Source organism: Aquarana catesbeiana, linkage group LG04, assembly GCF_042186555.1.
Source record: "Aquarana catesbeiana isolate 2022-GZ linkage group LG04, ASM4218655v1, whole genome shotgun sequence".
NCBI lineage: Eukaryota > Metazoa > Chordata > Amphibia > Anura > Ranidae > Aquarana > Aquarana catesbeiana.
The window spans coordinates 136,610,453-136,624,265 of NC_133327.1; the positions used below are offsets into that span (position 1 = coordinate 136,610,453).

Here is a 13,813-nt window from a genome sequence, read left to right on the forward strand (position 1 = left end):
AGAACAGGCATTGACACTCCCCCAGGCACTCCCCCTAACAGCTATCAATATAGCCATTTGGGCGACCTCTTTGTCCCGGCACCGTGACGTCACTCACGGACGGAGGGCGGAGGCGGCCCGGGGACATAGGAGGAGGCGGAGCCAGGGCGATGTCACAAGCCAATGGAGATGGACAAGAAAAGAGGAGGAGGAGGGGCCGCCGGGGGGAGCAGCAGCAGCGTGACATGAGAAAGAACTTACTACAGAGGCTGCCTGTGCTACTCTGCATGTGAAGAAAACAACAAGTAAACGCTGTGCCCTGATGTGCCCTGATTGTACCCCTTGTACCCCATGTGCCCTGAATGTACCCCATGTGCCCTGAATGTGCCCTGATGTTCCCTGAATGTGCCCTGATGTTCCCTGAATGTGCCCTGATTGTACCCCATGTGCCCTGAATGTACCCCATGTGCCCTGAATGTGCCCTCATGTGCCCTGATGTTCCCTGATGTTCCCTGAATGTGCCCTGATGTACCCCATGTGCCTGATGTGCCCCATGTGCCCTGATGTTCCCTGAATGTACCCCATGTGCCCTGATGTTCCCTGAATGTGCCCTGATGTGCCCTGAATATGCCCTGATGTACCCTATGTGCCTGATGTTCCCTGATGTACCCCATGTGCCTGATGTGCCCTGAATGTACCCTGATGTTCCCTGAATGTGCCCTGATGTGCCCCATGTGCCCCATGTGCCCTGATGTTCCCTGAATGTGCCCCATGTGCCCTGATGTTCCCTGAATGTGCCTGATGTGCCCTGATGTGCCCTGAATGTGCCCTGATGTGCCCCATGTGCCCGAATATGCCCTGAATCTGCTCTGATGTGCCCTGCATGTGCCCTGATGTGCCCCATGTGCCCTATGTACCCTCATGTGCCCCATGTACCCTCATGTGCCCCATGTACCCTGATGTGCTGTACCCTGATCTTGCTGTGTTGTGTTGCCCCGATGTGTGCTGTGCCCCGATGTGCAATGTACCCTGATGTGCTGTGCCCTGATGTGCTGTGTTGTGTTGCCCCGAAGTGCGCTGTGCCCCGATGTGCGATGTACCCTGATGTGCTGTGCCCTCATGTGCTTTTACCCTGATGTGCACTGTGCCCTGATGTGCTGTGCCCTGGGCCATTCTGGATAAAGTCCAGGGCCACATTTTTGTCCCAGTCCAGCCCTGCCTGAATTCTATCACCCAGTCATGTGCAAACAAAAATACTGTTTTTTTTTTCTCTGCAAGTAATTGGGTATTTGCAAAGTAAATTTTCAGAACATTCAGTGAGCTATGGGAAAGTTCAGTTGCAAAGTGAATAGTCTATTTGTGTTTAGCAAATTAATCCCATTGTTTCCCTTCTCTTGAGAGTACATAGGCATTTCATATCGCAGAGTTCCATAGTTGTAATCTTTTAGGGTTTGTTCACACCAAAATGCGGTGCAGGAAAGGCACGTTTCCCCCGAACTGCACGAGAACATGCTGCCATTGCTAAATGCACGTTGCTAAATGCATATTTTAATGGCACCCCAAAAGCATCTAGCAAACACAGCACCTTTGCAGCCACCAAACCACATGCTTTCTCAGTACTATGCAGTTTGCTGCGGTGCAATTTGCAAAAGCAGCACCTGCGCAACTTTTTGTGCATTGCCATGCATTTGGAAGCCCATTAAAATTAATGGACTGTCAAAACCGGTTCGCAAAGCAATGCAGAAGAACATTTTTAGACTTTTGTGTGTGAGTCCAACCATGACTAGTTCTCCTTAACAAAAAAGTTTCAATGCGTATCACTGCAATACACGACAGGCTGCTATCATCCCGGATGTCGCTTGACATTTTAAAATATTAGTAACAATGCCAGGAAAGACCAGCTAGCAAAAGGCTCTTTTACACCTGCTTACAATTACAGCTAACCTAAAACAATAATGTAAAAAGCAATGTCCTTCCTAATAGAAAAATTGCTAAAAATGTCTAACTTTAGCAGGCCACCCTTCTTTTGACCAAGTCCATCCAAAACGGTCCTTAAATAGTGTCACACACTGTGATTATTAAAACCTGAAAAATCTTAGCTTTCAGACAAATACCCCTAATAGCTGTGGGCCCCTTTAGTGCCAACTTCTGCATAATAAAAATAGCAGCTATACAGATGCACAGATAGACTAGCAGCAAAATGGATTGATTTGGAACTAGCTTACACATTTTCAATTTTGTAAACTGCAAGGCTGGAAAAAATATAAAGTTGATTTTAATGTTGCAAGCTTGCTAACAAAAATAGCTGTTGGCGAGGATCTCCTGGAATTGTGCCATTTAATTATAAGAGAAGACAAGGTGCATTTTTACACCTCCTAAGAACTGGAGGAAAATCTCGTCTTCTCTAGGGACACGTGTCAATGTTCTGCAAATTGTTAAACAATATTATTCTAGTTTTAAAAGTAACAGAATTAAGTGTGATTGACACAATAACCAAATATCACCATTTATTCTAATCCTATATCCTTATCAAAATATGTGCAAATGCTACAGATTTACTATTTTTGTGTCATAAATTACTTCTAGTACTGAGAAGCTGGTGCATGCTTAAGGTGTCCAAATACATAAGGCACAAGCTGGACACGCAGGCATGGTTTAAGCACCAGATAATTTTTTGTAAGATCATTCAATGAATGTGCATACTTGAATCGCTCATCTTTGCATGTTCATACAGTGGAGGAGAGTGGGCAGACAGCTCCAGCTCTGGCCCTATTTGATGGGAACCAATAATTACTGCATGAATGATCTCCAGAGATAGGTCTGTATTTCTCACTTCTCTGCCTTTTGGCCATGTTATAGCTATATCGGCATATTTAAACAGCTGCTCCATATGTTCCATAGCTCCATACTTGGTGACATTGGATTAAATGTTGATCCCTTGCAGTGTTACCAAGATGCTGGTGGAGAGATGCTCTCCTGCATCTGCTGGAGATATAACATGATTCACTTGGAACAAGGGCTGTCACAAATGCAGCAATGGAAGGAGAAGGTCCCCCTGTTGGGATCTCAGAGATCCTTAACAACAAAGTCCCAGACCATGGCATGCATGCGCACATTATCTCGATTTGATGCAATCCATTTTGGGTGCTACTGCTGTATGATAGTTAGTAGGGCGTCCAAAATGAGATGTTATGGCAACCTGTTATAATAAACAGGCTGCCATTGCTGAACCAAAATTGTGTTAGTTATGTGGCTATTAGGTCACTGACCTGAAACAAGTATGCAGATCACAAGCCCTTACTTTACTTGCTGCATGCTCTTTCCAGATCAACAACTCTGAAAATACTGAAGCCAAAGAATGCCAGAATGCTGGCATTTTTGAAAGAAGGTCAGCAAAAGCAGCATATACATATCTTTAATCACAGATTTTCTTTCAAATACCCAGACATCTGACATAGACAGTGCTTCAAGACCAGAAATATCCTTTCTAGTCATGATAGTCACATACATTGTTTTCACCACTGGCTTGCCTATGCATCAGAACCTCTATGACCTTCAAAACCAACCATATCTTTAGACTTTAGGTTGAAAATGTTCAACACAGTCAACATACATTAGCCCAATGGAGAGTTCTGCAGAGTTATCTTCTGCAGTCTGAGCCTGTTAAAACACCAAGGGAACTGTTGGTAGGTGTTTAATATTAATTGGAACCATAAGGTAAAAAGGTTGGGTGTACTGTGCTCTGCAAGAAGGCAACTCACTGTCAATTATGTCAGATAATCCTTGGGCGCCTAGAAGTTCTCTCAGACGGGACACCTCATCTTTAAGCTCACGGATAAGCCTGTTGTTTGGATCTTCATTAATAACAGCATTGCAACGAATTTGTTTAGCGCGATCAGCATATCTGAAGTAAGAAAACAGAATTTGTTAGATATTGACCATAAAACATTTATTGTTGCTTGTGTCCAATAAAAAAGAAGTCCACATCCCAAAAAAGCATGCTGCCATGAAAAATAAATTTGAAAGGATTTGGGTTAATTCCAAATTATACTGGCAACTTAATAATACTATTCAGTTTCATAAATAGCATGACTGAAAATGACCTGCAATTGGCTGCATGTTCACACAAGAGACTTCCTCTCTACTGACTTGTGTACTAATTGGTAAATGATATGATGGATCTTTTTGTATTCATCAGAGTGTATGTATAAGATTATGTCACATATGCACATAATAAGAACAAAGAGATTGTGTATTTTTTAGTGAAGCATCACCACATTCCCTAAGCTCTAGGAAAAATTAGCGCAACTGCACTTACAACGTGCACAGTCTATTTGCCTTTAGCAAATCAACCCCTAAGTCAGCAGTCAGGTGTCCAGCCTCTGGTGTCAGATTCAGGTATCAAAAGCAATCAGAATCACTTTATACTTTTTAAACTCTGTTCCCTCTCCTTCAGCTCCTCTAATTCCTCCTTTTTGTTCTGTTTTATATTTCCTTATAAATGGCCTCATCATATTTAATAGAACTTTCTAATGTACAAGTTATATTCAAAACACCATGATTACATTTTAATGTAAAACATTTACAATTTTTTAATATCCATACTTTGTTGTAACACTTAGCAGTGATTTAATTGGGTTTATTCAAAATGTCACTAATGTGCTGTGAATATTTATATGACCCAATTATGGATGCCAATTATTAAAGGTGGGAGGAGATAACAATATTGAATGGTGCCAATAACTGTATTATGTGAATATTAAACAGTGATGTTCGGAAACATGCAGGATGGAGCTCATATATTGGGGACATTGAATATACCCAATTAAATAGTTGATACGCTTTAAAACATGGTTATAAGTATTTTAAAAATCTACTTTTTTACATTAAACTACAATAATGGTGCTTTTAAATATGGCTTACGCAAAGTTAGAAAGTTCAATTAGATATCATGGCAAACTTACATTTTTTTTTAAAAAATGCAGCAAAAGGGAGGGAAGATATGTGTTAATGTGATATGTAGGGCGAAGTTTATAAAATAGAAACTCTGCCCCCTGACTATAACACCTGACTCCTGATGCTGACACCTGAGAAAGGGCCCTTACACACTGATGCATTCTTGCGGCGTTTTTACCTTGCTGAAAATGCAAGAAAAACACAATAAAAATATATCCCTTTAAATCCTATGGGACTCTTCACACCATTGCGATGCGGGTGTGGTGTGTTTTAAAAAGTCCTGCATGCCCAACCTTTGAACTTAATCTCTAACTTTAATATTATAAATAAAATAATTGAAAATAACATAATACTATGACACCAATAACAACAGTGATACAAAATTGAAACTTTCTTTTGCCAAAATCCATGATTCCCAAAACATCAAAAATGCTGAGACTACAATCCATGGTCCATTGGATTTGATGGTTTGTGTGTGTATGGTAGCTAAAGGGAGTCCAAAGACAGATTTTATGACAAGTTTCAGAATTGTTTACATATACTGTTTACTGGAATACATGAATTTCTCACCGGAGGGTACTGAGTGTCTCATCATAGTTGATATCTGCAGGACTTAAAGCAGCTACCATGGCAGTTCGAGAATTTCCACCTGTGAAACAGATATTGTTATTAGGAACCTCAAATATAATAAATACATAAGGTCTGAGCATTTTCATTGTCATGTACCTGTATTGTAAAGTAATAGGAATTTTAGTGTTAAATGAGTGACCCCTGCTTTAATGCTCTTCCTAGAAGAGATTTACTCAATCATGTAAGTCCCTTTTTGAAACGAAAAGTTACCTACATGTTGAAATGTAAAGTCACCTATGAGCACTCTTGACCCATATGAACATAAATGACAATAGTAGTTGTTTACTTTTTATGAACCCAGATCATAATAATGTAAACTGTGCATATAGTAGGTGCAATCCTATCTTCTTAGGAACATAAGATGCTGCCTGAACCCCAAATGCCCCTTTATCTGCTTACAGTGTTCATTAAACCCTAGAAGCCGTGTTACCACAGTGTGTACACATGCTTGCCTTTGTTGGCAAGCACACTGCAAAACATCTGAGCAGAACACATGCATATGCCCACTATGACAGAAGTTCAATGAACTCTATATAGAGTATATAGGTGGTCATTCTGGCTGCACTGAGAGCTGATGAGATTTGTGTGGTCTCTTATATACAACCAATGTACACCTATCTTCCATTTTGTTTAACAAGGGTAAAGTAGAGCTAAAGGAAAACTTTTTTTGGGATAGAGTAGAGTTTTAAACCCTGACAGTGTTTTGTCCCTTGTGTTCCATTGGAGAGATTTCCCTTCACTTCCTGTCCCATATCCGAAACAGGAAGTGAAAGGAATTCCCTCAAAAGTGAGGGAAATCACTGGTTGTCACCAGGATCACCAGAAATAGTGTTCCCATTGGAAGATTTCCTCACTATCCCTGTTCTGGTGACAACCCAAAATTTAGGATTTTCCTTCATTTTCACTTTTGGTGATAACTGTAAGAAGGATAAATAAAAAGGGAAAAACTTGCTAAAAGGGGCAAAGACACCGATAAAAAACCTATTAGATATTCTAATATCTCTCTACTCTATCCAAAACTGTATAAAAAAGTTGTGTCTTTAGTTATGCTTTAAACTTCCTACTTCCTTCCCTTGTAACAAACAGCTGGATTCTCTTCCAACTATTTTATACTCATGGCAAAATTAAGAGTTTGATACCTATTAATAAAGCAGATCTGGGCAAAATCTCCACTCATTTTGTCATTATTCTGCAAAAGGGAAATTAGTCCAGCAAAATGCACTTTAGTTAGATTTCAACAATCTTAGAGCTTTCCTTTTCATATTTCCCTGAAAATTTTACACCTATAAATATTATAGTTAATCATCTATAAAACTGGATTTTTGTACCCGCCATAAAATTATTTTCTTATAGTCCATTGAGGGACCCTAAGGGACTGGACGCTGGCAAATGAAATAATTGTAGGATAACCCCTCCTACTACCAGCATGCTTCAGTTTTCTGGCAAAGCAGTACCAAGAGTATGATCATAAATACACATGGGTATGACTTATGTCCCTTAATGGACTCCAAGAAAATGATTTTTACTGTGAGTACAAAAATCCTATTTTCATTCTTACTCATTGAAACAGGAAGTCCCAAACCCAAAGAGCCTGATATGAATAATAGGGGAAACCCCCTGCCAGTTATTTTTTTTTTTTTGGTGGGGTCCCTAATGAACATCTATACCAGACCCTTATCCAAGCTTGTGGGTCGGCAGGTCAAGCCCCATTTTCTACACCAGACCATGTCAGATGCCCTCAACATGAGGGGGGGGGGGGGTGCCTGGTAAAGCACCTTGTCCTTGTTGATGAAGGCAAGGGCCTCTTCCCTTCAACCCTGGCTCAGTGGTTGTGGGGATCTCTGGCCAGGGGGATTATCAGAATCGGAAAGACACTCTTAACAATGTGTGAATAGTAGCCCTACTCATTCACAAAAAAGTGAAAAGTAAAAAAAAACACACAGTCCTAAAATTAAAAAACAAAAAGTCCCACAATAAGAAATCCACTGTCAGTCACACTATCTAGCAATGCAGATTATCATCAATCACTATTAACAATGTCAGCTGGCCTGCTGAAAAAGAAAATCCTCCGACACGATCTGATCCCAACATCAGTTTGCCCGTAAATGACAGTTCTGGCAGATGACACCTAAATAAATGGACCTTCATTGGTCAATAACTTCACCCAGGAGACCCTTACCTCCTTTCCCTCCTGTTTATACTTAGCTGTCTTCTGCCAGAACTGTCATTTAAGGGGCGACCAGTCATCAGGATCGGATTGCATGGGCAGCTGGTATTTTTTTGCCATGTATGTGGCCTGGTATGGTTTGGAAGTAGGGATGGGAAGCATGCTTGCCCCTCCCCCTTTCCTGGCCTGCCAGGTTGAATGCTCGGATAAGGGTTTTGTGTTATTTTTTGGTGTGAACCCACACTTTTTTTTACTGAGTGGGCCTGGTATGAACTATGGAGGAAACCCCTATATGTTTATTTTCTTTGTAAGCTATCCTGACTGTTTTGTTCACATGGCTGGGGACTCCTGACCAGTATATAAATGGAGCAGGATGACATCACTGGTTGCTGAGAAGCAGGTACATGCTGGCACCCACTGCTTCCTTAATAGCCCTGACAGCTGAAGAAGGAAACTGTGATATATAATAACAGGAGAAAAACCTGTTACAATATATGTTGTTCAGCTCCTGCTGCACAGAACAAGTCCAAACAAGCAAAGTTTGATCCTAACCTGTGTCTGGACCATACCAGAAGCTCTTCCCTAGTGGCAAGGATACAGTTGCTTGATGCCAAAAAAACAAGAAGTACTCATAGATCTAGCAGTGTGAACCTTGACAGGAAATCTGTGAACCTGACCCTTGAGACCAAAAGCTAAAACCATCAACCACCTGCTTTATGTGTTCTATAAGCGAGGAATCAACCAAAGCAGTGGTAACATCCCATTTAAGGGATATTGACCAGTCACAAATGGTTTGACAGACAGAATCAGATAAAGGGCAGAACCCACCAGAAGGAGCAGGGCCCTAGAAAGGACTTCCAATGACTTAATCAGTTGGGTGCAAAAGACAAGTATGTCCTCCACCGGAATAGTAAGTGCCAAATCCACAGTGGGAATAGAACACATTTGCACAAAATCCCCATAAAAAAATATACAAGGTTAATAAGCAAAAAGGGGGGAAAGCAGTTTACCAGGATGCTTCCAATCTCAATTATACATAGTTGGATATGCACATGCAAAAGGAAAGCCTTTGTGGCCTCAGGAGTTTAAAACCATGAAAGACTGGTAACAGCAGTGTTAGAACAACAGGCTGATCTTCTACTTTCAGTCACTAATGCTGCAAGCAAATCAGATATGGAATCTGCAGGAGAGGACATGGGTGCATACTTCTGGCCTCTGCGATAAGAGTCAGCAAATAACTGTGTGATTTGTATGACGATGGTAAAAGCTCAGTTGAAAAGATGGCAGGTTCAGCCATACCCAACAGAGCTAAAGACGATTTAGACTTTAAGAACAGAGGAAAACATGATTCCAAGCTGCAGACAACAGCACTATCAGTAGGGTCCAGGGCAAACTGCCCTGGAACCAAAAGTAGAGTGTGAGTTGGGGGCACTAAGTTGGGGGCACTAGTACAGCAGGACTGTCTCCCCCCTTCCCCCTGTCTAGATTGGGACATGTTGTGACCGTGTGGTGGTAAGACAACATAAGGCAAGGCCTTGGATACTCATTAAACCTGGACAGCTAGTAGCATGTGAAGATGGCCAGAGGTGGCCAAAGTCACTGTAGCTGGGCAGAAGAAATGCATTAAAGTTCTGCATGGTTCTTTGCAAGCAAGAGCAGCAGCGAGGTGATGCTTCATCAACACTGTATGGCAGAAAATAGAGCACAGACAGCATGTGCATGACAGTCTACCCAGCCCATGATGTCAGGGCTCAATCCCAAGGTGTTAAAACCTTCGTCTTAAAAACAAGTAGAAAGGTTCTACAACAGATAGAGGCTCTAGATAAGCAACATAAACTTTCTTTACATAATGAACACCTTAAATCCCTCACACTTAAACGTGAGGAATTGAAGTCCCTCCTTAATCTAGACACCAAGAGAAGATTCCAGCGTCTGTCGCAAAAATTTTACGAATGGGGGAACAAACCAAGTAGATTGCTGGCTAGATCACTAAAGACTAAACAGTCGCAATCATTCATCCCCAAGATTAAGCTTCCGTCAGGTACATTGGCCCATGCAACCCCAGATATTGCTAAAGCATTTAGAGACTACTACGCGGACCTATATAATGTCAAAAATGACTTATCCTCTCTCCCTTGTGAGGAGAGACGAAACCGTATGCTATCCTACTTGAGAGAGGCAAATCTTCCCAAATTACCCATATCTGTTCTAAAAGAATTAGAAGAAGACTTTTCGGTCGAGGAATTCCAGACAGCATTGAAGTCCTCCCCCTCTGGTAAAGCCCCTGGACCTGACGGACTCACGATTTTATACTATAAAACATTTAGTGACATCCTGCTCCCTCGACTCTCTGAATATGCAAACTCAATCTCCCACTCTTCAGGCTTACGCCCAGAATCACTTTTGACTCATATCACAGTCATCCCTAAACCAGACAAGGACCCTACACTCTGTAATAGTTTTAGACCTATATCGTTAATAAACGTTGACATTAAATTATTTGCCAAAGTTATGGCAAACCGCCTACTTCCCCTTATACCAAATTGGATTTCGGCGGATCAATCAGGTTTTATACCCGCTAGAGAAGCGAAAGATAACTCCCTTCGTGCAATTTCTCTGATTCAATACGTTCGACGGTGCTCCCAGCCCACCCTACTCCTCTCTACTGATGCAGAAAAAGCTTTCGATAGGGTGGACTGGGAGTACCTTAAGCTGACCTTACGCCATTTGGGGGTGGGTCCTAAAATGTTTCACCGTATTTCTTCTCTTTATGCTAACCCTTCGGCTCAAGTCAGGATTAACGGAACGTTGAGCGACCCCTTTATCCTACATAACGGAACCAGGCAGGGCTGTCCCCTCTCCCCTCTTCTATTTGCTATCACTCTAGAACCTTTTCTCGCCACAATCAGGAACAATACTAACATCAAAGGCATACAAATAGGCAACAGATCCCATAAATACGCGGCATATGCAGACGATGTACTATTTTTTATCCAACAACCTCGGATCTCGATTCCGAATCTGATGTCTGCATTCTCCACGTTTCAATCAATTTCTAACTTCAAAATAAATTTATCTAAATCCGAAATTTTAAACATTAACATCCCCAAGGCCGAGACTCTCTTCCTCAAACCCCTTTTTCCTTTTCGATGGGAATCAAACTGTTTGAAATACCTAGGTATTTACCTCACCTCTAATCTTCAATCCATTTTCCGATATAATTACATCCCCACGCTAAATAAAGTCAGAACTGACCTACGAAAATGGTCTAACCTGTCACATACTTGGTTAGGGAAGGTTAATATAATTAAAATGAACATACTACCACGCATCCTTTTCCTTTTTCAAATGCTACCACTAGGTGTCCCGGTGGGTTTTTTTACTACTTTACAGTCCCTGGTCTCCCGCTTTATCTGGAAGGATAGACACCCTAGAATATCCAGGGGGTTATTGTCCCGCTCCAAATGCTCAGGTGGTTTGGCACTTCCTAATTTTAAAGCCTATTTCCAAGCAACGGTACTGGCCAGACTAGCTGAATGGAAATATGCCCTTGGCAGGAAGCTATGGGTACAAATCGAATATCATCTGAGTGGAGTGGACCTTTCAATGGCTCCCTGGATACCCCGCTCCCACAGGAACCTCGCCCACACCACCTCGGCCCTTACCATTTCCTCTTTGGATATATGGGACGCACTACACAAAAAACATTCCTGGAATTATGACTCCCCTTTGCTACCTCTTCTCAATCACACATACTTTCTACCAGGCCTTTTGGATCCAGGTTTTAAGACATGGAGGTCAGAGGAACCCCTCTTATTACATCACGTTCTAAATGGCAATACACTTAAACCCTTATCTTCAATCCTCACCCCTAAACCAGCCACGTTCCTAGATAAATGGGGATACCACCAATTACAACACTTCTTAAGCTCCCTTTCTAATCCAATTAGGGGCATTAGCGATTTAAACGAAATAGAAGTAATATTCCTTCCAAAAGACCCCCCTCTACATTGCATTTCTATATTCTATAAAGCTCTTATTACACTTCAAAACCCAGACCCCCCTTCCTACCTGACTAAATGGGAAATTGACCTTGGTCTCTCCCTGACTGACAACCAAAAAGATAGGATCCTCCAACTTGCTCACACCTCGTCCATAGCCTCAAGAATGACAGAGGTCAACTATAAACTGCTCACTAGGTGGCATTACACCCCAGTTCGCCTACACCAAATGTTCCCCGCCAGTTCCCCATTGTGCTGGAGGAACTGTGGGAACAAAGCTACTCACGCACACATATGGTGGTTCTGCCCATTGATTAAACCGTATTGGGAGAATATTCGCACTCTGATTGCTCAGATAGCTGATGTTCAAATACCAAATGATCCATGGGCTATTCTGTTTCATATCACAAAAACTCCCATAAAGGCGTACAAACACTCAATCATTCCTCATCTACTAAACACTGCCAAAGCCTTAATCCCCACATTGTGGGGCCAACCAATTACTCCCTCTATGAAGGCCTGGCTACAAATGATTGACAATGTATACCTTATGGAGAGTATCACCCACAATATTAGAGGGACCTCCCAGAAACATTCTTTAACCTGGGAACCCTGGAAAAAATTTCAGACTACTGCCACATATACAAACCTCCTGCTCTAACCCCTCAACCCTAACACTTTAGCATAGCCATTAAACACCCACTCATGATAATCTTCCCCTCTGCTCAATACATGGTCTAGTATGCCAGCAACCTCCTACCCTCTCCCCTTCCCACCTTCAACTCTTTCTTTTCTATCCTCTCCCTCTCTACCACTATCTTGTCTCGATGTATACTTATGTTAAACTAAAGCAATATCTTCTATTTAAATTCCATTTAATGTATAGTGCTCACCTAGCTTACACTTCTTTATCCAAATCAGCTGTTTAGTTGACTTATTGTAACTTCCTGTGCGCACCTGATAAAACTAACTAAGCAGTGAATTTTATGAGTACTATAACCTATGCTGTTAAAATAATGGAAGATTTGTGTTATAACTGTATACATGATATATTTTCTTTAATAAAAACTTATTAAACAAAAAAAAAACAAGTAGAAATCGAGAATATTGGCTCCCAGCAATCTAAGTAAATGAGGTAGCTCCCTGTAATCGGCCTGCCCAGATTACTCACTTAATAAATCTTCAAAGACAAGGCAAGCTGAGGCAATGACACCAGCTCTGGACCTGGACAGCACTCTGCTGCTATCTTTTACCAGAGCTGAGTCAGGAAAGCACTCTTTACGCAGAACCTAGTGCCCAAACGTTACTTCTAGGCTGTTCCCAGCAAGATCTGGTCACAGTACTCCAAAAGCCAGCCATAATGGAGAGCTGTAATTCAGAGACAAAGCTCCTGCGGAAATTCCCCGCTGTCAAAATACAGTGTTTCAGCATGGAGAATTCCTCTATCCACCTCGATTGATTCCTCTATCAGCCACTGCCTGGATAGAAAAAAAAAAGATACATCTATGGCCATGATTACACAGCACAGCTGAAGAAAAGTTGTCTATTCTCCTAGCACACTACCAAAAAAAATAGGCATGTTGGTAGTAGGTGGGGTTATCCTGAATTGACCTACAGTTTTTCTTGGCCAGTGTTCAATCCTTCTGAAGGTGGCCGTATAACTCAAATTAAAATCAAAGCAGTAATACTCACATAGACTGATTCTTGTAGCATCATACACAAGAAAAGAAGACAAAATACATCCCCATATACATACCACCCTTATCCCTTTATGTTTTTTATTTATTGTATTGAATAAAACACTATCTTTTAATGAAAATACATTATAGTTTTTGTATGTGACACCTTAAAAATTCTCCTAAAATGTGTTGTATGGTATGGTATCATATTGGGATGTGGTGTCAAGGCTCAGTAGTATGAATAGCTGTATAGTGTACAGTGCTTTACTCAATCTTTAATATCTATGGGGTTGCTTGAAGGTAAGTAAGCAAAGGGTAAGTTCACAATTAGATAGAAATGGTGACACATCCTTTAAGAATGCAATAACAGGTCTTAAAACTCTTAAATGTTCACAGAACGG

The 13,813-nt window shown here is 41.4% G+C and overlaps 1 protein-coding gene across 11 annotated transcripts in view; it reads right to left on the reverse strand.

Moving 5' to 3' along the window:
- Positions 1-13,813, reverse strand: part of KIF1A (kinesin family member 1A) — a 245,328-nt gene that overhangs the window by 99,110 nt on the left and 132,405 nt on the right. For all 11 annotated transcript variants that reach the window (XM_073625730.1, XM_073625729.1, XM_073625728.1 and 8 more), the window contains exons 12-13: positions 5,506-5,584; positions 3,741-3,883 (exon numbers count right to left, since the gene is read on the reverse strand). In XM_073625730.1, the coding sequence (XP_073481831.1) occupies positions 3,741-3,883; positions 5,506-5,584 (222 nt within the window). The remainder of the gene's footprint in view (positions 1-3,740; positions 3,884-5,505; positions 5,585-13,813) is intronic.